Below are 24,796 nucleotides of genomic sequence, written 5' to 3'. Positions count from 1 at the left end.
AAGGGAAGGCAAACCTACGTTTCTAGCATTTGTAGTCTTAGAGAAAGCTTTTGACAAAGTTGACTGGAATACTCTCTTTCAAATTCTAAAGGTGGCAAGGGTAAAATACTGGAAGCAAAAGGCTTTTACAATTTGTACAGAAACCAGATGGCAGTTATAAGAGTCGAGGGACATGAAAGGGAAGCAGTTGTTGGGAAGGGAGTAGGGCAGGGTTGTAGCCTCTCCCCGATGTTATTCAATCTGTATACTGAGCAAGCAGTAAAGGAAACAAAAGAAAAATTCGGAGTAGATATTAAAATCCATGGAGAAGAAATAAAAACTTTGAGGTTCGCCGATGACATTGTAATTCTGTAAGAGACAGCAAAGGACTTGGAAGAGCAGTTGAATGGAATGGATAGCGTCTTGAAAGGAGGATGTAAGATGAACATCGACAAAAGCAAAACGAGGATAATGGAATGTAGTCGAATTACGTCGGGTAATGCTGAGGGAATTAGATTAGGAAATGAGACACTTAAAGTAGTAAAGGAGTTTTGCTATTTTGGGACCAAAATAACTGATGACGGTCGAAGTAAAGAGGCAATGGCAAGGAAAGCGTTTCTGAAGAACAGAAATTTGTTAACATCGAGTATAGATTTAAGTGTCAGGAAGTCATTTCTGAAAGTATTCGTATGGAGTCTAGCCATGTATGGAAGTGAAACATGGACAATAAATAGTTTGGACGAGATGGGAATAGAAGCTTTCGAAATGTGGTGCTACAGAAGAATGCTGAAGATTAGATGAGTAGATCACATAACTAATGAGAAGGTACTGAATAGGATTCGGGAGAAGAGAAGTTAGTGGCACAACTTGACGAGAAGAAGGGATCGGTGGGTAGGACATGTTCTGAGGCATCAAGGGATCACCAATTTAGTATTGGTAGGCAGCGCCTAGGGTAAAAATCGTAGAGGGAGACCAAGAGATGAATACACTAAGCACATTCAAAAGGATGTAGGTTGCAGTAGGTACTGGGAGATGAAGAGGCTTGCACAGGATAGAGTGGCATGGAGAGCTGCATCAAACCAGTCTCAGGACTGAAGACCGCAAAAACAACAACAAGGCTCATATGAACAGTCAGTGCAAAGCACTCTGCGCCCGACCACGATCGGGTCTCCGAGTGATGCGAGGAGGAAGGAGGAGGAAAAATGGAGAAGGGACGCTGCTTGGTAGTGAGAGGCAGACGAGAATTTTGACCGAGGTGAAGGAGTACCTGGATAGTCCGTGCAATTGTGTTTAACCATTGTACCAATGTGGTGTAGATGGTTAACGCATCAGCCAAGTAATTAGGAATTCTTTCATTGCCCGAATGCGTCAGAGATCGGAATTTCTCCTTTCTGAACGTAATCATGTACATGTTGATCAATGTACCTATAATATCATTTACTTTGCATGTGATAACATTTTGGTGGCACGTGGAAGTTCTATCTCAGAGATCAAGTATTCCATACCCTGATGATAGAGAGTCCATTGATTTGGAACGATCTACATCTACATCTACATCCATACTCCGCAAGCCACCTGACGCTGTTTGGCGGAGGGTACCTTGAGTACCTGTATCGGTTCTCCTTTCTATTCCAGTCTCGTACTGTTAGTGGAAAGAAGGATTGGCGGTATGATTCCGTGTGGGCTCTCTGATTTTATCCTCATGGACTCTTCGCGAGATATACGTAGGAGGGAGCAATATACTGCTTGACTCTTCGGTGAAGGTATGTTCTCGAAAGTTCAACAAAAGCCCGTACGAGCTACTGAGCGCCTCTCCTGCAGAGTCTTCCACTGTAGTTTGTCTATCATCTCCGTAACGCTTTCGCGATTACAAAATGATCCTGTAACGAAGCGCGCTGCTCTCGGTTGGATCTTCTCTACCTCTTCTGTCAACCCTATCTGGTACGGATCCCACACTGCTGAGCAGTATTCAAGCAGTGGGCGAACAAGCGTACTGTAACCTACTTCCTTTGTTTTCGGATTGCATTTCCTTAGGATTCTTGCAATGAATCTCAGTCTGGCATCTGCTTTACCGACGATCAACTTTATATGATCATTCCATTTTAAATCACTCCTAATGCCTTCTCCCAGATAATTCATAGAATTAACTGATTCCAGTTGCTGACCTGCTATTTTGTAGGTAAATGTTAAGGGATCTATCTTTCTATGTATTCGCAGCACATTACACTTTTCTACATTGAGATTCAATTGCCATTCCCTGCACCATGCGTCAATTCGCTGCAGATCCTCCTGCATTTCAGTACAATTTTCCATTTTTACAACCTCTCGATACACCACAGCATCATCTGCAAAAAGCCTCAGTGAACTTCCGATGTCATCCACCAGGTCATTTATGTATATTGTGAATAGCAACGGTCCTATGACACTCCCCTGCGGCACACCTGAAATCACTCTTACTTCGGAAGACTTCTCTCCATTGAGAATGACATGCTGAGTACTGTTATCTAGCAACTCCTCAATCCAATCACACAATTCGTCTGATAGTCCATATGCTCTTACTTTGTTCATTAAACGCCTGTGGGGAACTGTATCGAACGCCTTGCGGAAGTCAAGAAACACGGCATCTACCTGTGAACCCGTGTCTATGGCCCTCCGAGTCTCGTGGACGAATAGCGCGAGCTGGGTTTCACACGACCGTCTTTTTCGAAACCCATGCTGATTCCTACAGACTACCGAGAGAGGTGGCGCAGTGGTTAGCACACTGGACTCGCATTCGGGAGGAAGACGGTTCAATCCCGTCTCCGGCCATCCTGATTTAGGTTTTCCGTGATTTCCCTAAATCGTTTCAGGCAAATGCCGGGATGGTTCCTTTGAAAGGGCACGGCCGATTTCCTTCCCAATCCTTCCCTAACCCGAGCTTGCGCTCAGTCTCTAATGACCTCGTTGTCGACGGGACATTAAACACTAACCACCACCACCTCCTACAGACTCGATTTATAGTCTCCAGAAAAGTCATTATACTCGAACATAATACGTGTTCCAAAATTTTATAACTGATCGACGTTAGACATATAGGTCTATAGTTTTGCACATCTGTTCGACGTCCCTTCTTGAAAACGGGGATGACCTGTGCCCTTTTCCAATCCTTTGGAACGCTACGCTCTTCTAGAGCTCAGATAATATTGGATTTCCTCCGAACCATTGCGCATCTTCGGTTCATGAGTCTCAAAGCGATACCATACTGAGTGGGATCAGTGCTCTGTGACTGAGCGCCCAGCAACACTGTTGCGTCTCTCGAGAGCCACCTACAGGACCTGCCCTCCTCTTTCGTCTCTTTCATTTTTCTCACTATCTTTTCTTTTCTCTCTCAGCTTCTCGAAAATATAGCTTGCGACAGCTTCTCTCCCTCTATGCATTTCTTTGCCCCACTAACTCTTTCTCTCCAGTGCGGTCACTCTCTCCCTCTCCCTGTCTTCCTACTTTCTCTCTCTCTCTCTCTCTCTCTCTCTCTCTCTCTCTCTCTCTCTCTCCCCTTCTCCCCCCTCCTCACTCTCTCTCTCTCCTTCCCGGCCCTTCTCGCTCCCTCTTTCTCTTCGGCCTTTATCCACCCCTGAGCCGCTTCAGTCGTGCATCTAATTTTCGTCCGCGCCTCCGCAAGGAGAACCGCGTTCACGGACTTTTTCATCTCCCCGCCGCCGTTATTACATCTGTGTTAAACGTACGAGATTTCTTTTTGATCGAATACAGCTTTGCGCGCCCGCTCCCCACAGGGCCCTTCTCTCCTTCAAAGGCAGCCGCGCTGTTATACCCCAGCACAAAATGCGACCTCCCTCTATAAATGGTAATGCTCTGCGTTGCTCGCGGAAGAGTTATAAGGCTGAATTATTTAGCAGGAATTTTTCCTCACTCAGTTCCGAAGCGTATTCTACACTTTTCTGAAACTAATAAGAAAAATAATGAAAGCGGATACTCTGATAAGTAAACAGTGTATGGATGAATAACATTTGCTGAATCTTACTGACCCTTTGATACCTGGTCCCCTATACTGGACGCTAACTTTTTACACTTTTTGTTCCTGCAAATGATTTCGTTCACTTTTGAGGCCTAGTGGCCTCTTTACTGTACACCTGTCGGTTTTGGTTTCACGATTCTTGCTCACTTTGAATGGTGTACTCCATCGGAAAATAGTGAAGATAGCGCAACATTGCAAAGTCCTTAGCGAAGTCATATTTACGTATTAACAACCGCAACGTGCTTACTTTCTGGTCCTCAAAAAAAGCGTTGGAAAATAGATAGCTTAAAGATTGATTTTATGGTAACTGTTTACTTTTTATTTCGTATCCTCAACTTCCTTTCAGACCCATGGCTAATTTATTTGACAGTTTCTTCTAATTTTTGACACAAGTATGGTAAATTATAATTTTCCTCAAACACAATAAATTGGTCCACACATACATGAAAAAAATGCAAGAATATTTTTTTCTTTTTTAAAAATAATTCAGGATTGAACGGCATAAAGTAGCATTGTCGTGAAGTACGGTTTGTATTCCTATTGCTCGTAAATACATTATCTCAATGTATGATTCAGACGTTGACTGAAAGGGATATTTAATTTCAGCACCATATATTTTTGACAATTGTTTTCAGTGTCCCTACTACAAATGCACAACCAGTTTGCCATCACTGCTCTCACTCCTGATGAACTGTGGCGTAATACCACTTTTCTTTTAGTGTATGAAGTATCTGGTTTTGGCCCCGATCCGTTAATCGCTTGATCGTGTGACTGTGCACTTGAATTGATGTAAACAGGCCATCAGTTCCGAAACAAGCCGAAGCGAAGCGGGAAAGCTATAAGGATTACCGCCGTAAATAACAGTGATCTCTCCGTCATATTTCTAACGTTCAAAATGTTTTTGATCAATAATTAATAATACGAGTAATTTTGCAAACGTTGTTAGGAATAAGTGAATTCCGTGTTTTTTTTACAGAAATGGAATTATTAATAATAATCCGATCACCAGTCCACTAAGGAGGAATTACAATCTCTCAGCCAGTAGGTTTTCGAAGAGTTAATTTCGATATCTGAACTCACACGTCCACTACGAAATGCGTACATTGCGATGAAAAAAATAAAAACTCTAAAAGCCCCTACTGATATAAAAATGTAAACGTTGCACTCCAAAACATTTTAACTAGTAACTTTTACCATAGTTACTAATTTGCTACATCTCAAGTTTGTTCTGCCAGCTGAAGTAAAAGCTTATTTCAATAGCCCATTCGCACAGAACAGTATGTTAGCGACTGCCGGGAACGCCGCTATTCCTATTAATACACTGACTTGCTAATATTTTGCCCCGTAGGCAACCCTATATTTACTTTTCAGTTTTACGAAAATCAGCATATTTTGTCTTACACACTTTTCTCAAAATTTTATGATTTTTTGATAGAAATTCCTTGTGAGTCTGTCCTTATTATTCATTGAGTTGATGAGGAGTAAAGATAATACTGTTTTAGAAGTTTCTGTTGGTATGATATACTCGATATGGGGACAGGTAAAACAGAACTCTGCTTTTGCCCAACACCTTAAAGCCAATGAACACAGTCTTCCGCAAGTACAGAATCTTAACATTTCGCATTTTACGCAAAATGTAAGAAGTTAAACATTTTGGAAGAAACTGAAATATTTAGGCATACGGAAGACAAAAATTTGTCTCTCCTTAACGGCCAAATATTTGGCGCCAATCTGCTGGAGCTCTCGTAGTTCTGCCTAAATATGAGCCCTGTTCCTCTCTGGTCTTATGTCGTCTTCTTAGCCAAACCATTAGGGTTTTTTTTTACTCAAATAGGATACTTGCGAGTTTGTCGCTTTAAATGATGACGCATTTTACTCATTTCTTATGTCGTGCTAGACACTCTAGCTCCAATGACGCAGTATTGATTATTATATAGGCGCCCTCTTTATCTGAAATTACGGTCCTGTGTTTCTAATGTTATCGTTCTAGTGGTATATGATGCGAAAAATCTGTTTATGTACTGCATCTGTGAGTTGTATTAAACACCTTGTTTTCTCATTTTAAATTTACCGCCTTCATTTATATTTTACTTCGTCAAAATTTTAGGATAAGTTAAGCATAGGCGTTGCCCCTAGTAATTCCATCTTATCAATGTTTTAAGTGCATTGCATTTATAAAGTTTTAGTGGGTATGTATATCAAGTTTACAACCTCTCATTTTTAATCACTGCTGCGTCGCAGCGCCACCTCTTGAGGTGCTTATGTATTAGGCTTCAGTACTGGCACACGACGCTGTGGCGCATTATGCTTACTACCTGAGCCCCCATCTTACTGTTACTCGCTCCTGTGAACAGGAACGCGTTATTCACACCTTGGTGCCTCTCGCGTCCTTCTGGAAAAGGTAATGATTTTACGGTTTTATATTTATAGTTTTTACTGAGTTTAACGAAGGCGATGTTGGTCTGATATATGCGATGATGCCCTTTGGCTACACTGACTAACAGATTCTTCTAAGAAATACGAAATAAAGGTATTTTCTCTTTCAATGGGTGATCTGTTTATACTTTCAATGGGTGATCTGTTTATACATGCTTATAGGTTATCCAAGTCTGCACAACGCGATCGCGTTTCTTAAATAGATGTATTTGTTCTCTGTTTTCTATGTAGATAACCTGAAGATGCCTAAATAAGGCGAAACGCGTCGTTGAAAAATAAAAAAAACTAAGATTGCAACCAAGACTGTTTTTAAACAATACTCGCAAAAGTACAGACGTGTGCAACGCCACTAGACATTTCTCACACTCACTTTACGTATTCCTTGCTTTGCACACTATGTAGTTTCTGGAGGGTGTTTTCTTGATGGGTTTCGTGAGACTGGGATGGGAGTGGGGGGTACAAACCGAACAACACCCGAAAACCATTGTTTATAGCTCGCAAAACATTGAAAGAAATCGAATGTGTTATACACCACTAAGTAGATCAATTTCTCAGCTTTCTAGTCGTATCTATAGACAGAGGAGGAGGAACTCTAAGAAGAAGCAATAGCTAATCGGCCAATCTCACAACCGACAACGCAATAACGGTCTTGAAACCTGCGACCGGCTGTGAGACCGCTGTGTAAACCAATGGGTTAAATGGACTGTCTGGTCAGAAATGCTGAAGTATCCAGAAGGCATGGTCCGATGAGAATGTAACTTCGTACACAAGCACACCACTGACGGGCTTATAATTGATTAGAGTTTCAGTTCCCTGTGGCAAGTAGAATTGTCCAACAGCCTCCTACGGTACATAAGGCGTGAACAGCGTCCAATATTGGGTATTCACTGTGTTGGAAGTGCAGATGTCACGCATCTGCCTGAGACAGCGTTATCAGCAACTGACAGAGATTGATAGCGACCTCATTATTGATCTCCATTTACCCGGACGGTCGAATCGTACAATATCCAGATTTGTGGGGCATTGCCCACGTACTGCATGGAAACATTAGGGCAGGCATCTTCAAATTTCAAGTATGGAACATGTGGCCACCACAAGGGATGATAGCCCACTCGTGCATCGAGCACATACACTATCAAAAGTGTCCGGACACCTGGCAGAAAATGACTTACAAGTTCTTGGCGCCCTCCGTCGGTAATGCTGGAATTCAATATGGTATTGTCCCATCCTAGGTTTGATGACAACATAAGTTCACTCACGTGCAGAAGGGTTTCTTGGGGAATCGCAGCCCATTCTTCACGGAGTGCTGTACTGAAGAGAGGTATCGATGTCGGTCGGTGAGACCTGACAAGAAGTTAGAGTTCCAAAACATCCCAAGTTGTTCTACAGGATTCAGTTCAAGACTCTTTGCAGACCAGTCCATTACAGGGATTTTGAACAGGTGCGCGATCGTGTTGAAAGATGCAATCACCATCCCCGAATTGCTCTTGAACAGTGAGAAACAAGAAGGTACATAAAACATCAGTGCAGGATTGTGCCGTGATAGCGCCACGCAAAACAAAAAGGGGTGCAAGCCCCCTCCATGAAAAACACGACCACACCATAACACCACCGCCTCCGAAGTAACTGTTCGCGCTACACACACTTGCAGATAACGTTCACCGGTCATTCGCCATATTCACACCCTGCCACAGGATCGCCACATTGTGTACCGTAATTCGTCACTCCAGACAATGTTTCAATATTTTTTCACTGTTCAGTCGTCCAATGTTTACGGTGCTTACACCAAGCGAGGGGTCGTTTGGCATTTACCGCAGTGATGTGTGGCTTATAAGCAGCCGCTCGAACATGAAATCCAAGTTTTCTCACCTCCCACCTAACTGCCATTTTACTTGCAATGGATCCCAATGCAGTTTGGAATTCCTGTGTGATGGTCTGGATAGATGACTACCTATTATACATTACTACCCTCTCCAACCGCCGGCTGTCTCTAGTCAACAGACGACGTCGGCCTGTATGCTTTTGTGCTGGACGTGCCCTTTCACGTTTCCACTTCACTATCACATCGTAAACAGTGGACCTAGAGATGTTTAGGAGTGTGGAAATCTCGCGTGCAGACGTATGACACTAGTGTCACCCAGTCACCTGACCACGTTCGAAGTCCTTGAATTCCGCGGAGCACCTCATTCTGCTCTCTCACGATGTGTAATGACTACTGAAGTCGCTGGTATAGAGTACATGGCAGTAGGTGGCAGCACAATGAACCTAGTATGAGAAACGTATGTTTTTGGGGTGACCGAATACTTTTGATCACATAGTGTAGTAACACCTTCATATCCGTGCCTGCCATCGGGGAACTACCTAGGTCCCCTTGCTACGTTCTGCGCTTTCTCGCACCATTGGTCGGAGACTAACAGCAGCCAAACTAGGGAATTATCGCTCCTTCCGTAGGCTACCGTTGACACCACGACACGAACTGCTGAATTTGGAGTGGTGCCGGGAACAGAAAGCTTGGACTGCTGAGGAATGGTGTCGCACTGTGTTAACCCATGAATTACGGTTCTGCATTACCACGGGTGACCATCTTCGGATAGTATGGTGGCGGCCTGGGGAGACGTATGACCAAAGAGAGAAGATGAGAAGATATTGATCGTCATTGAGGGATAGTGACAATAAAAGAGAAAGAGAGGTGGATGGAGATAGCAGCAGTGGGAGCAAGAGAGAGAGGTGGAAATAAAAAATACTCATGAGTGGTGACAATTTACGGGCTTGTGGAGGGGTGTGCGGACCCGCTCCGACCAGCGAACCAGCGACCTTTAACATTTAGGTACAAGGGAGGGGGCATTTTGGCTCGTAATTTTGAACACTTGAGTGTAATAGAGAAAATAATTTGGACCCCCCCCCCCCTCCCCCCCGCAAAATGCTGAGGTATTGAGGAGACAGTAGCAGTGAGAATGATAGAATAAAGGAGACAGTATAAGAGACAGTAGCATTGGGAATGATTGACAAAAGGAGACTGTGGGTTGTACTGTCAATCAACGGGAGAGAAAGGGGGCAGTGAGGGAAAGACATATACAGGATGGTCAGGAAGTCTTAATTGCTCGTGAGCGTGTTGCATGAGAGCTTGCACTGATAAATAATAGTTAAGAAAAATATCGTATTTTGACAACAAATAAAGATTATTGGATCAAAAATTTCATTTTGACTTCATCCATTTATCTGCTCTGGGGCAAAGTTTGAACTGATTCGCTGAAGTTTAAACACAGAGATGGCACCCTTCACAAAGATACCAGGAAAGCGTGTTTTTTCCGCGTAATATGAAACAAGTGGAGTAGGTAAAAAACTCACATAGCGTGTTCTTACACGTAAAATCCGAAAGAAGACAGATTTTTAAATTTTTTTCAGTTTTGTCGCTAGAACGCATTTTTTATTTATTTGCATCACTTTAAACCGTTTCCACACATTCAGTACACTTAATAATGAATTTTTCTTGCTACATTTAGCTCGACTGTAAACCATTTTATCTCTACAAGGGATAAAAATTACTGGACAAAAGTATTTCATTTTGTGTTTATCCTTAGTGCAAAATTTGAACCGTTTCGTACAAGGTTAAATATACAGGGTGTTACAAAAAGGTACGGCCGAACTTTCAGGAAACATTCCTTACACACAAAGAAAGAAAATATGTTATGTGGACATGTGTCCGGAAACGCTTAATTTCCATGTTAGAGCTCATTTTAGTTTCGGCAGTATGTACTGTACTTCCTCGATTTACCGCGAGATTTGATACGGGATACTCTACCTGTGCTGCTAGAACAAGTGCCTTTACAAGTACGTCACAACATCTGGTTCATGCACGATGGAGCTCCTGCACATTTCAGTCGAAGTGTTCGTACGCTTCTCAACAACAGATTCGGTGACGGATGGATTGGTAGAGGCGGACCAATTCCATGGCCTCCATGCTCTCCTGACCTCAACCCTCTTGACTTTCATTTATGGGGGCATTTGAAAGCTCTTGTTTACGCAACCTCGGTACCAAATGTAGAGACTCTACGTGCTCGTATTGTGGACGGCTGTGATACAATACGCCATTCTCCAGGGCTGCATCAGCGCATCAGGGATTCATGCGACGGAGCGTGGATGCATGTATCCTCGCTAACGGAGGACATTTTGAACATTTCCTGTAACAAAGTGTTTGAAGTCACTCTGGTACGTTCTGTTGCTGTGTGTTTCCATTCCATGACTAATGTGATTTGAAGAGAAGTAATATAATGAGCTCTAACATGGAAAGTAAGCGTTTCCGGACACATGTCCACATAACATATTTTCTTTCTTGGTGTGTCAGGAATGTTTCCTGAAGGTTTGGCCGTACCTTTTTGTAACACCCTGTAGAGGTGGCGCCCTTCAAACTCCCGCCACACCACCCCATCCACCGGAGGGAAACGTGTTTCTTGCCCAAATTTGTGGGTAAATACGAATGGTACACGTACAAACAGTACCAGTAGCTGAATTTTAATTTCAGACCACTTCACACTTTTTCCAAAAGGAATTAATCGATGTGAAAAATTTGTCTGGGAGGCTTCGGAAGCGGTATAAGCGTTACAGTTAATTATCGTTTCGTTGTTTATACGTTAGAGATTTTATTCACCATCAGCTTCAAATCAAAGAAAGATCTTTGGACCTGCAGAACAAAACAGTCACCAAACTATAATTATGCTTAGTCTTGAACAAAATTTCTTCCGTTGAACATTTAAGGCTTTATCAACAGCCATGGAGAAAATTAAACTATCCTGAAATTTGCTATATAAATCATTGTCAGAAAGAAGGTCATCTTATTTTCAAACAATAGAAAACGTTTCACTGCGTTTCCTTCAAAACCTACAATGCTATTTATGTAGAAAAATTATTTTCACACAAAACAAGTTTAAGTTCGACAATTTTCGTACAGCAGTGAAAAGTTGATAGTATTTTGTCGTGTATAAATGTTCCGCAGTTCATCTGCTTACTTCAGCCAGTTGTACTTAATTCAGATTGGTTGTTGTAACATATCACTACAAAGTTATTCAAGTGAGTTTCTCTAGCGGTGGTTTCTTAATTTTCAGTTTTTATTATTGTACACTTTAAATAAACAATGACAAGAAGTTTACTAGAAGAGATAATAACTAGGCGTACGTTTTTCAATAGTTTATTATTTGTTGCGCAAATCGTTCGGCCTGAAATATAATAAGCTTTTAGTAAGTTTATCTGTCGTATCCTAAATTTGTCTATGTAATATAAACTATTTACATAGGTTGTTATCATAACATTCACACAGTATTTGATATTTCGCTCGGTATCATATTTATGTTTGATGTTATTTTGTGCACTGTATTAAGTATTTATGGACATTTTTCACATGTTTGTGCATACAGTCTGATGCGCATACAAAACTGCGAAACAAGTAAATGAAAGAAATAAGGAAATAAAAGCAATTTCAAAAATATCATACAAAACAACAAAGTAATAAAAATCATAGAAAATAAAAAATGAAAAAATTAGAAAATAAAAAATAAGACAAAGACTTTCATGGGGCAAATGATGAGTTAGTGAAGCTTGTATGGCCTGAGAACACTGTAGGCTCTCCTTGACAGGTTCAACCATACCAGGCAGGTAACTGTAGAGGAATCAGACTAAATATGCCCAACTCAAGCAACATGATCCGGAAGGCAGATAAAAAAAAAAAAACCTATACCTGATAAGTAGTCGTCCAGGTCAACAAAATCTACAACGATTACCAGTCTATGGCGGTTTAATGTCAAAATTATGGTAGAGTAAAAGTTGGCAAAGGGAATGAAAATGCTGGTGTAATAGCACAAAAAAGGCGAATATATCCAGGCCAGAGTAAAAGAAGGGGATGTAAAAGAAGGGAACTAGAATTTCGACTTATCTGGCAGCTTCAAACACATTTAAATCAAAATATCTTGGAGTGCTTGCACTCTTTTGTGTTGGCACACTTGTAGCTTCCAATCTATAGGTTCGAGTCTCTGATCGGGAGCACAAAATCCAGAAGATTTTCCAGTCGAAGTAAGAAATGTATAATAGCATATCGTGAAAAGCATATAAGTAAGAACTAAAAAAGTTTTTTTTGGAGAATAAAATTTCTGGGGGAGGATTTGCTAGCTAGAGAGGGGGTGTTTTCTCCACGGTCGACGATTTCTCCCTCACCCCCTCCTCCTCCTCATTAAATGTATGGTCAGTAGTGTAAGAACAATTAGATAAAAATTTATGTGCCTCTAAAGAGTGGGATGCATCTACAGTAGGAAGCATCCTAGAGTGGGGGTGTATCTGTAATAGGAACTACCCCAGATTGGGGATGCACACACCGTTAACTTTAATGACGCAATATGTCATATTACATGACATAACAAATGCAGTGGCATGATGGCGTGTGTCATGTTATATGACAGGATATCGTGTATGTTGTTGCTTTACTTGACACGATGCGACTTGGGTACTAATTCTAGAAGGCAAACAAGTGTGAATATATCAAGGTGTGTTGGTTTAAGCTGGATAATTCGAAAAGTTAGTTCTCTGCTTTGAAATCCCTATCCATCCCCAGGACACATCCGTCTTTTTTGTGCAATGACAGGAAAATTTTTCATTCAGGTCAATAAATGTACTCCCATTTGTCTGATGCGTTGAAAATCTGAATACAGATTCAACTGCACTAAACAAACTTTTAAACACGTTATTTGTCACAAAATTTTTATTTTCCTGTGACGAAGAATCGTTCTATCTATTCTCTCAAGCTCTTGAGAAATGACATTGTCACCAAAGATGTGTGTTTAAGCGACTTACGTTGTCTTTTGTTTTCAGTGGAGTGTCGTATATGGGGGAGCCCTCCTCCTGTGCAGCATCTGCAGCAGTGGTGCCGTTGGCGCTCTGCAACCAGGCAACAAGGTGCAGCCTACAACCAGGGACGTCCTTACACCAGCTAGTCCCACGAGTGACGCTGAACTCCAATCCAGCAAAGAAGGGGCGGTTCGCAGTAATGATGTGAGTGCTACTAAAGGAGCCCCAGTAGTGATGGTGTCCCCGGATGACTTCAGACCCGCAGCTGAGGGTCCCTCTACTGGAGACACTGTGCGAAACGCGAGACTGTTGACTGCCGAAGACATAGCGGGGAAGGAACTGGAGTACCTGCCCGTGCCAGACTCGGACGTGTTCGTTCTGCAGATGGCCGACATAGTGCCGCAGTCCAGCGTCCGGCCCGTCACGGAACCACCGCCCACGACCAGTGACAAGGTGCGGGAGGCGACAGTGGCGGCGGCGACGATGGCGACGAAGATAGCGACGATGGCGACGAATATAGCGACCACGGCGAAGGTGACGACAACGCAGGCAGTGCCTGTAAAACTGCTGAGGCCTGAGCAAGTGGAGCTGCGGCAGCCACAGCCACAGTTGCAGCCAACACTGCCGCAGCAGTTATTGCAGGTGCACGCCATGGCAGCTGCAAAGGCAGCGACTACGACACAGGCAGCGCCTGTAAAACTGCTGAGACTTAAGCAGGTGGAGCCGCGGCAGCCACAGCCACAGCTTCAGCCAATGCTGCCGCACCAGCCATTGCACGCGCAGACAGTGGCAGCCGCAACGGTATCGACAACACTGCCACCCGTGGTAAGTCTCAGCTATGCACATATGCAAATTTGCGGCTATTTATTCTCTGAACACTATTTACATGTTCACTGAGTATATAACTAAAGTGTCTCCGTGTTTTTGCGGCGCAGTGAGTGAATTAATGATCCACCATTTGCGTGGAGCCGCCGTGATACTTGGTCCATTCACCTCTCGCCTATCCACTTGAGTGAGCCGACAGATTGAAACTACAGCTCCTGGTCTTCCCTTTCCAGCCCGCGCACCGCACCATTGCACATGCAGGCACAGATACATCAGCGCCAGAGACGTTGATAAAGCTTAGTTCGAACATATTAATAACGAACTTTTTAAACAGACTTGCATTCTCTCCATTGCTGGTCTTTTATCGTCCTCGGTGGCCATATTGTTAACGGAGAATTTGAGGAAAAGGCGCTGGCACCTGCTACATGTTTTTCTGAAAGCAAATTTGTTTTATTCTGGATTCAGGTACACCACATTATTCTTCACTCTTTCGGCTACGAAACCGTATTTTTCAACATGATCTCCTTTCAGTACCACAGGCTTATGCCGCCTTACTGGAAGAGCCTGAATGCCCATTCTACTGGTCAAAGTCGGAGCCAACATCTCCTGCATCAGTAACCTCCATCTCATCCATGTACTGCTTCCCATGGGGTGTTTCATAGGACCATACAGATGGAAGTCGCAAGTTACGAGATCCAGGCTGTAGTGTGGACGAGGGATAACAGCCCAATGAAGCTTACTGGGCAGACTTGTGTGAGGCGTTGTGTGACAGGGAGAAGGAGATATTCGTTTGCTCTTCACGGTATTGTGTTAAATGGCGATGTACAGAGTGGATGCACGCCTCTGAGTTCCCCACCTGGTGCACGAGTGAGTCATCACTGCCAACAGAGACGTCCAGTTCAGCAGCGAGGTGTCTGACTGTGATCGGTCGATCACTTCGAATGAGAGTGTCCGCACGTTCCAACACTGCAGGAGTCACAGCTGTGCGTTCCTCACACGGGAGATCGGACAGGTTGGCACGGTCTTCTTGTGATGATTACAGACTTCTCGCCCAACGATTTATCGTGCTTTTGTGCGCTATCAGGTACCCGTAGACATTCTGCCAGAAAACATTGATTCATCTGCGATGCTTCCCACCGAAAGAAATTCCGTAACAGCTCTTTCCTTGGAACGCATCTCCGGTACAGGCGCCATTTTGAGGGCTACGTACAGTGCCCCCACCTATCAGAACTTCATGAAACTATAGGATATGAACAGAGAACATTCCGCGATATCCCACAACAAATTCCACATTTTTTCCACCTAAACTGGATGGGGAAAATGTGTAGTTTGAGACCCACAGTATTTCTGAGATGTTGATATGGAAAGCATAAATTAGACGAATTTTTAAACTGTTTGTATTCCATCCACATAAAATATCAATTTACAACAAAAATCGATAAGGTCGGATGTCTTTCATTCTCGGATGTTCTGGTTCACCACAAAGAGGATGGTAACTTAAGACACGTAGTTTGTCGGGAGCCGACTCATACGGACTTGTATTTACATGAAAACATCTGTCACCACTCTACCCAGACAACAGGTGGTATCAAAACTTTGGTTTACCGAGCGCAGTGTTGTGGACGACAGCAGTCTGCAGGATGAGCTTCTACACTTATAAGGTGTTTTGGAAGCAAATGGTATTTTCCACAACAAATTCATGTGGACCTTAGTACAAAATCTAAGACAGACTTGTGGAACGAGGAAGAAGAAATAGAGAGATTTAAATCCATGGCTATTCTTCTATATGTGGGAACCTTGTCGTCGAAAATAGATCGAATCCCCACCAAGTTAAAGCGATTTTTCACCTTGCACCCAAGGTAGCAGCACTTTTGGTGCAAAGTCAAAAATGACTTGGTGCCCCACAGCTCTGAGATTTACGATATCCACTGCGAGTGGAGGCATCGTATACAGCCCACGAAAGATGCACGGAACACTGAAGGTACACCCAACTCTTATAGCCGAATAAATCGCCTGTGGCAGAGCACTGCATAGACACCGACGGCCCTATACTCTTTGACCATTCCGAAGTTCTGGCGTCAGCTGAATCTTTTTGAAAGTCAGTGATGAAGTACACGGTGGAAATTCGTTCAGCGAAGAATTTAATTAACAGAGATAGCGGTTGTAGCCATGACAAAGAATGGAGTCCGGCCTTTCTTAAATAAACACGCAAAGACGTCACTACAGGCAGCTCCTATCGATAGCCCAGCATGGATCGAAAGAGTAGCCTCATATTCAGTATATCCATACCTCTTTGATGCTGATAAATGTCTCTGGCGCTTGTGTAAAATTCTGGAGCGTGTTGTAATACAATCGCTCCTGAGATTCCTTAGACACCAATGCCCTTCTTTCTAAACCGACTGGATTGCGCGCTCGGCACACCCCCATCTGTTGTTCCCAGCGGTTGGTTGAATACATGCATACAGTGAAGAGTCAACGTGATAGCACTGAGGATGTATTCCTTGACACAGGAGAAAAAGCTTTTGACCACGTCTCGCAACGTGGCTTGATTTATATGTTGGACTTCAGACGATTTATCCCTTGCTTGGGAGGGGGAGAGTTCTTCGTCGAGAAGGACAACATACACTCCTGGAAATGGAAAAAAGAACACATTGACACCGGTGTGTCAGACCCACCATACTTGCTCCGGACACTGCGAGAGGGCTGTACAAGCAATGATCACACGCACGGCACAGCGGACACACCAGGAACCGCGGTGTTGGCTGTCGAATGGCGCTAGCTGCGCAGCATTTGTGCACCGCCGCCGTCAGTGTCAGCCAGTTTGCCGTGGCATACGGACCTCCATCGCAGTCTTTAACACTGGTAGCATGCCGCGACAGCGTGGACGTGAACCGTATGTGCAGTTGACGCACTTTGAGCGAGGGCGTATAGTGGGCATGCGGGAGGCCGGGTGGACGTACCGCCGAATTGCTCAACACGTGGGGTGTGAGGTCTCCACAGTACATCGATGTTGTCGCCAGTGGTCGGCGGAAGGTGCACGTCCCCGTCGACCTGGGACCGGACCGTAGCGACGCACGGATGCACGCCAAGACCGTAGGATCCTACGCAGTGCCGTAGGGGACCGCACCGCCACTTCCCAGCAAATTAGGGACACTGTAGCTCCTGGGGTATCGGCGAGGACCATTCGCAACCGTCTCCATGAAGCTGGGCTACGGTCCCGCACACCGTTAGACCGTCTTCCGCTCACGCCCCAACATCGTGCAGCCCGCGTCCAGTGGTGTGGCGAAAGGCGTGAATGGAGGGACGAATGGAGACGTGTCGTCTTCAGCGATGAGAGTCGCTTCTGCCTTGGTGCCAATGATGGTCGTATGCGTGTTTGGCGCCGTGCAGGTGAGCGCCACAATCAGGACTGCATACGACCGAAGCACACAGGGCCAACACCCTGCATCATGGTGTGGGGAGCGATCTCCTACACTGGCCGTACACCTCTGGTGATCGTCGAGGGGACACTGAATAGTGAACGGTACATCCAAACCGTTATCGAACCCATCGTTCTACCATTCCTAGACCGGCAAGGGAACTTGCTGTTCCAACAGGACAATGCACGTCCGCATGTATCCCGTGCCACCCAACGTGCTCTAGAAGGTGTAAGTCAACTACCCTGGCCAGCAAGATCTCCGGATCTGTCCCCCATTGAGCATGTTTGGGACTGGATGAAGCGCCGTCTCACGCGGTCAGCACGTCCAGCACGAACGCTGGTCCAACTGAGGCGCCAGTTGGAAATGGCATGGCAAGCCGTTCCACAGGACTACATCCAGCATCTCTACGATCGTCTCCATGGGAGAATAGCAGCCTGCATTGCTGCGAAAGGTGGATATACACTGTACTAGTGCCGACATTGTGCATGCTCTGTTGCCTGTGTCTATGTGCCTGTGGTTCTGTCAGTGTGATCATGTGTTGTATCTGACCCCAGGAATGTGTCAGTAAACTTTCCCCTTCCTGGGACAATGAATTCACGGTGTTCTTATTTCAATTTCCAGGAGTGTACTTCATTTGCATCTCAACACTGATATGTGGGACGATACTGTGAAATGTGTCGCCACAGGGTTTGATTCTGGGGCCCAGAAACCCGTGATCCGTGCTGTATCCTGTCAACGTACCCAACCACCTTGGAGGGGCAATAAAGCGAATGCCGCTGAAATTGCGCCATTAAGTCAGTGCCACGATCTAAACTGCACTATTTGGGCGGCATATTCACTGACGTTCTCAAGTTGTGGCATTTTCATATCTCCTTTTCCATTTTTCAGGTGCTGAGGTTCTTTTTCGTGAGTATATAGATCTAGCTAATAATTCTGTAGTTCCTGATGTGGCCGTTTCGTCATGAACTTGGCGCCTGTTATTGCTCCATGTTAATAACCTAGTATTCTACTGCGATCAGTTGGTACTATGACTTCTTTCTGCAGATGATAAAAGTACTGCAGTCAAGACGGGGAAAATGTGACTGCAAAGTAATCTGAAATAAAGTTCTTTTATATACTGCTCATCCAGTATCGAAATGTTACACATTTGAATTCATTACTGGTCTATAGGATAATTTTAACGGCGTAGTTCGAGTAATTTGCATGTGTTGCATCATCATCCACATGGGATAATTAGCATCGCCACTCCTGTAACTGAAAAGAGCGAAGCGCATTTTATTTTCATTTTTAAAATATAACTTGTGACCTGGAATTGTCTACGCTTAAGAACATATTCGTAGTTATATTCAAATAGCACATGTATTTGTTAGCTCTGTATCTTAGAAGCAATTTGTATAACTTGTTAGCGGTCGAGTTAGCAAATAAAGCAATTGCGAATTTAGAAAATAAATTAAATTCGCAAGCATATATCCATATTATTTCGCAAATTAACGAGTCAAAACGTTCATTCTTTCCCTCTGTTCTTTCTTCTTTCCATTTTCGTCGTCGTCTTCTGTTATGTTCCTTTGTGTCACCTCCTGAAAACCTTTCACGTTTTGTACCTTTCCCGTGAATTAATGTCTGTTTCGTATGTGTTTCTCCTTGTTCCCAACTCATGTAGAGAACTCTCAACTTGTATAAAATACAAACTTTGAGTGTTTAGATTTTTTTTGAAAGACTTTGAACATGTTTTTTGTCAACCTCTGGATACCTATTCTTTTTAAGTGGTTATAAAAAGTAAACTTCGGCTTTCTTTTTGCATCTACTATATTATCAATTTTTTCATGTAACTCTTTATTGCTGCACACTTTCTAAATCTTATTTTCATACCTTGTACCAAAAATTTTTCAAATTATTATTCTTTCTATCTTCTCCAAATTATTTACTATTTAGTTGTGTTTGTGGTGAGGGTGTCTCAAGCATTAACATGCCCAGTTTTAATTACTACATTGTAATACCTCAGTGTTGCATTAATAGATAACAATTCTGTACTGAACGTGTTCTTTGCTAAATGAAATGTCATTTCCGTTTTCCGGCTCTATTTACGTTACCTGCTTCGTCCAAAGTATTTGACTACATTAATTCACGCAGCCATTTTAATCCTAAAACTTTATTTTCACAGGTTTTGATTGCATATATTTTTTGTTTCATTAACATTGGTCATGTACTCTCTTCTATGAAATGAACTTTGTAATCCAACTTTTTCTGCTACCTCTTGGAGAATGTTTATCTGTTTCGTTGCATCTTGTCCGCTGTGACTGTTATAGCATCAGCAAAAGCTAAACGGTCAATTTAAAGGTTCTTCCTCTTTTTTCGAAGTTTCATTTTATTTACTTATTCACCCAAGACACTTTCAAGTAGCTGATGCATGTTAGAAAATTAAGAAATATACGTAATTTAAGAAAGAACAAGTAATTTTTAATGAATATGATTTAATTTCAGAGCACTAATGATGCATTTGGAAATAGGTGGCGAAACGAGTCTCACATTAGTAGATTTATTATTGTCCTGAATCAGAAGTGACGAAGATTCTCACTAGTATGTCTTGTAGAGATTTATTTATGTAAGCAACTCGGAATGTGAACTACAGATGAGAAATATATGAAACGTATTTTCAGATGCCATTGTGGACAACCATCATCTGTATAATGGGATGATGGCAATGAAAGCTTGTGCCTGAATGGGCCTCGAAACCGGATTTTCCACTTATGGTGAGTTGTCGCCTTACAATAAGGCTATCCGAGCATGACTCACGGTCAGACCAAATTTGCATATGTCGTCAACCACGTATCTTCAACCTGAACTCTCAAATCCACAATGTATATTCCCGTACAGGGGAGACATTTTACTTGAATGTCGCAGGTCCAGTATCGGCGGACAAATAAGATAGTGCGGTAGCCTTGCTGTTAAGAAGTACAGTGCAAAGCTCCTTCGGACAAGCATGCGTGTTCACCATAAGCGGGAAATCCAAGTTCGAGTCCTTGTCCGGCACAAATTATCGCTGTCGTCATTCCACAATGAAGAGCCAAAGAAAATGGTACACCCATCTAATGTCGTGTAGGGACCCCAAGAACACGCAGAAGTGCCGCAACTCGACGTGGAATGGACTCAGCTAATGTCTGAAGTAGTGCTGGAGGGAACTAAAACCATGGATGCTGCAGGGCTGTCCATAAATAAGTAAGAGTACGAGGGGGTGGAGATCTCTTCTGAATAGAACGTTGCAGAGCATCCCACATATTCTCAATAATGTTCATGTTTGGGGAGTTTGGTGGCCCGCGGAAGTGTTAAAAGTCAGAACAGTTCCTGGAACCACTTTGTAGCAATTCTGGACGTGTGGGTTGTCGCATTGTCCTGCTGGAATCGGCTAAGTCCTTCGGAATGCGTTATGGTCATGAATGGATGCAGATTACCAGACAGATGCTTACGTACGTGACAACTGACAAAGTCTTATCACTCCAACTGCACATGCCTCACACCATTACAGAGCCTTCACCAGCTTGAACAGTCCCCTTTTGTCATGCAGGGTCCTTGTATTCATGAGGTTGTCTCCATACCCGTAAACGTCCATCCGCTCGATACAATTTGAAACGAGACTCGTCCAACCAGGTAGCATGTTTCCAGTCATCAACAATCCAGTGTCGGTGTTAACGGGCCCAGGAGAGGCGTAAAGCTTTGTGTTGAGCAGTCATCAAGGATACACGAATGATCCTTCGGCTCCGAATGTCCACATCGATGATGTGTCGTTAGATGGTTAGCACGCTGACACTTGTTGATGGCCCAGCACTGAAGTCTGCAGCAATTTGCTGAAGGGTTGCACTTCTGTCACGTTGAACGATTTTCTTCAGTCGTCGTTGGTCCCGTTCTTGCAGGATCTTTTCCGGTTGCAGCTAAATGGTGGCACGGGAAAATCCCCACCTCATCGCTCTCTCTGGGATGCTGTGTCCCATCGCTAGTGCTTCGAGTATAGCATCCCGTTCAGACTTACTTAAATCTTGACAACCAGCCACTGTAGTAGCAGTAACCGATCTAACAACTGCGCCAGACAGTTTTTGTCTTCTATAGGCGTTGCCGACCACAGCGCCATATTCTGCCTGTTTACTTATCCCCGTTTTTGAATACGCATAGATATACCAGTTTCTTTGGTGCTTCAGTGTATTATACAGCTGATGGTTGTCCATATTCGCAGTTGCGAATACGTTGCATGCATGTCCGAAAGAACTTTCCGTCATGCTCCTGAACAACAGAAGCACTGCATTATTGTACTGGTAAGAAGTTGTCAACCACCTATTCGAGCATGCGAGTGATAAAGATATTCACAAACCAGTACCTGGATATATGGTCTGCATTATTCTATAATGCCTGCCGGGCACTCCAGCTTTTTAAGTACGCTCTCTTAAGGCAGCCAACAGCTTTGCACGGCAACCAGAGTTTAGATTTAAAGAAATTCATGAGCGGTTTACTGCGACCAATAACCACCACAACCGCCTTCAACTGAACGAGCGCGCTAAGATGCTGGATAAGTGAATTAATTTTTTATGGATAAGAAATTATGGAGATGAGCGATTAGATTTCTTGTCTATACTACAGCATACAATCATCAACAATCTTTATTTTAGAATTGCTATTCCCTAATTTGGCGCAAATAAACAAATACTGGCCAAAGTTCATTTTCTTCTTCTTTCTGGTTGACAAGACAAAGGGTTTGTCAGGCACCAAAGTACCATAACAGACTTTAGCAAGTATACCAGAACTCTCGGTTGTACTCCAGGTCTTCCACATAATTATATTTTTGTGTTAGCAGAAGAGCCAACACCGTGTTACGAGTGAAGGCCGAAATGCACGCGTCTTAGCTCACGCATGCTGGCTTGAGGAGGGAAGAACTATACTGACGTGAGGTCTGGAACATGACAATGAATGTCAATTCAGGAAGCGGACGTAATTAGTTTGATAACTTTAATCCATTAATCATGAACGTCGCTCTTAACGGTACATGATTCACAATATTATCTTTTGAGAATACATTCTTGAAGATAGTAATTATAGTAACTGAATATGGAGCGTTGCTAGGTCGTAGCAAATGACGTAGCTGAAGGCTATGCTAAACTGTCGCCTCTGCAAATGAGAGCGTATGTAGACAGTGAACCATCGCTAGCAAAGTCAGCTGTACAACTAGGCGAGTGCTGGGGAGTCTCTCTAGACTAGAACTGCCGTGTGGCGGCGCTCGGTCTGCGATCATTGATAGTGACGACACGCGGGTCCGACGTATACTAACGGACCGCGGCCGATTTAAAGGCTACCACCTAGCAAGTGTGGTGTCTGGCGGTGGCACCACATATATTTCATCAGGGAATGCTCCAAGACCGCCGTAGTCAGTATAACTGCCCCAAACAGGAGCAAAAGTCAGCCACGTGCTACCTCCAAAGACAGCAGTTACTTCACATGTGAACTGCACCATCAGTCCTCGAAACACATTAGGACCTCCAATAAGCTGCTGCTTATTTCAACTGCCCAGTCAAGTCAATGTCTGTGGCTTTCAAAACCTCGCACGCAGGTACCATGCGCCAGCAGCGGCGACGATAGTAACGTCGCCTAGGCGTTGCAGAGGTACGTTAACACAAGTTTCCTGAAGAAATGAGTGACATACACAGCTACAAATCTCATACACAATTTTTCGTTTGAAATAAATATGCCTGACAATTAGCGAGAATATTTTCAAAAGAAGTTCAAAAATGTTTGTCTTTACAGCTCCTCTCATTTTGCAAAGAAACACTTCAATAGAAGCAAAAGGACAAACATAAATAAGTAAATGGGCAGCATATACCCACATTTTATGGTTGCTAATTTACACGTTCCACGTAGCAACTTTGTATACAAATGTGATTTATGTGTGCTGTTTGTTAAAGGAAATGATTACTCTAAGAATTGGTGGCTTCGCACAATGTCTTTGGTGTCGTTTGAACTGCTCTCTTAAGTGGATGACCTAATGTTCAAGTTAAATGAAAACTAAAGGATGCTGATTGAGTACCAACTCTTACGTCTCCCATGTTTTACACCTTTCCATTGATCTGTTGTAAGCATTCTGGAGTCAAACCTCTCTGGATAAACAGTTTCACTGGAGTGTATTTCCACAACACCGCTGTCACTGCACTCGACGTTGCAGCTAGGTTGCCTAAGGAATCGTGACAATTTCTTTGCTACGGAGGCTGCCAATGCAGTGGGAATTTTGGGAGGAGAAGAGGCTATGGTAGAAGTGGTACTTAACAGGTAGTGGTGAGGGCGGCACTCTTATGTGTGTATGTGTCTTTCTTAATTTATGATACGGTATTACTACTTTACTGTAAGTTGCATGTGAAAGGGAAAAGTCATTTCCGTTTAGAGCTTTTCTAGATCATGGAACGTATATCCTTCTTTCTTTACTGCCATATGTAAGAAATAAACTTCCTGGAGATCGAATATTCTTGTATATCTGTTATTAGTTTGATGCCTAAGTTCGTAGAGTTTTTGTTTGCATGTTTCTGTTCCGGATGCTAAGGGTTTCTTTATCGACTGTCATTTTTTATTTGTAGTTCACTGTTGGTATATGGGTTTATATATTGTCATTTTATTTGGAGATAGTGACCGGAGCATTGGCTGTTTGCCAAATGGAGGAATAGTAACATTCCCAACATGTAATTCTGTTTGAGTTCAAGAAAGGGGTGATAGCAGAGGAGACAGACGGAAACAAAAATGGTTCAAATGGCTCTGAGCTCTATGGGGCTTAGCATGTGAGGTCATCAGTCCCCTAGACTTATAACTACTTAAACCTAACTTACACATATCCATGACAGAGGCAGGATTCGAACCTGCGACCGTAGCAGCAGCGCGGTTCCGGACTGAAGCGCCTAGAACCGCTCGGCCACAGCGGCCGGCAGACAGAAAAATTTGCGCTGTATGTGGCGGTAATGCCATTGGACAGAGAACGACGAGAAAATGGTTTTCTCGTTTTAAAGAAGGTCGTTTTGACATTATCGACTCTCGACAGTAAGGAAAATATTCTGTGTCTGATGGAGATCGTTGAAACGCATCAGTGCGCATTGATCCACGTCAGTGTACACGAGAAATGGCAAATGTCATTAATTGTGACCATTGCAAAATGGTTCAAATGGCTCTGAGCCCTATGCGACTTAACTTCTGAGGTCATCAGTCGCCTAGAGCTTAGAACTAATTAAACCTAACTAACCTAAGGACATCACACACATCCATGCCCGAGGCAGGG

At 43.5% G+C, this 24,796-nt stretch overlaps 1 protein-coding gene across 1 annotated transcript in view; it reads left to right on the top strand.

Moving 5' to 3' along the window:
- Nucleotides 1-24,796, top strand: part of LOC126273246 (uncharacterized) — a 143,802-nt gene that overhangs the window by 87,676 nt on the left and 31,330 nt on the right. Inside the window, exon 2 of the mRNA XM_049976790.1 lies at nt 13,283-14,083. Within this exon, the coding sequence (XP_049832747.1) occupies nt 13,283-14,083 (801 nt within the window). The remainder of the gene's footprint in view (nt 1-13,282; nt 14,084-24,796) is intronic.

The sequence above is a fragment of the Schistocerca gregaria genome, chromosome 5 (genome assembly GCF_023897955.1).
Source record: "Schistocerca gregaria isolate iqSchGreg1 chromosome 5, iqSchGreg1.2, whole genome shotgun sequence".
Lineage (NCBI taxonomy): Eukaryota > Metazoa > Arthropoda > Insecta > Orthoptera > Acrididae > Schistocerca > Schistocerca gregaria.
Note: the sequence above shows the minus strand (reverse complement) of the source record. Positions and strands in the feature narration are given on the sequence as shown.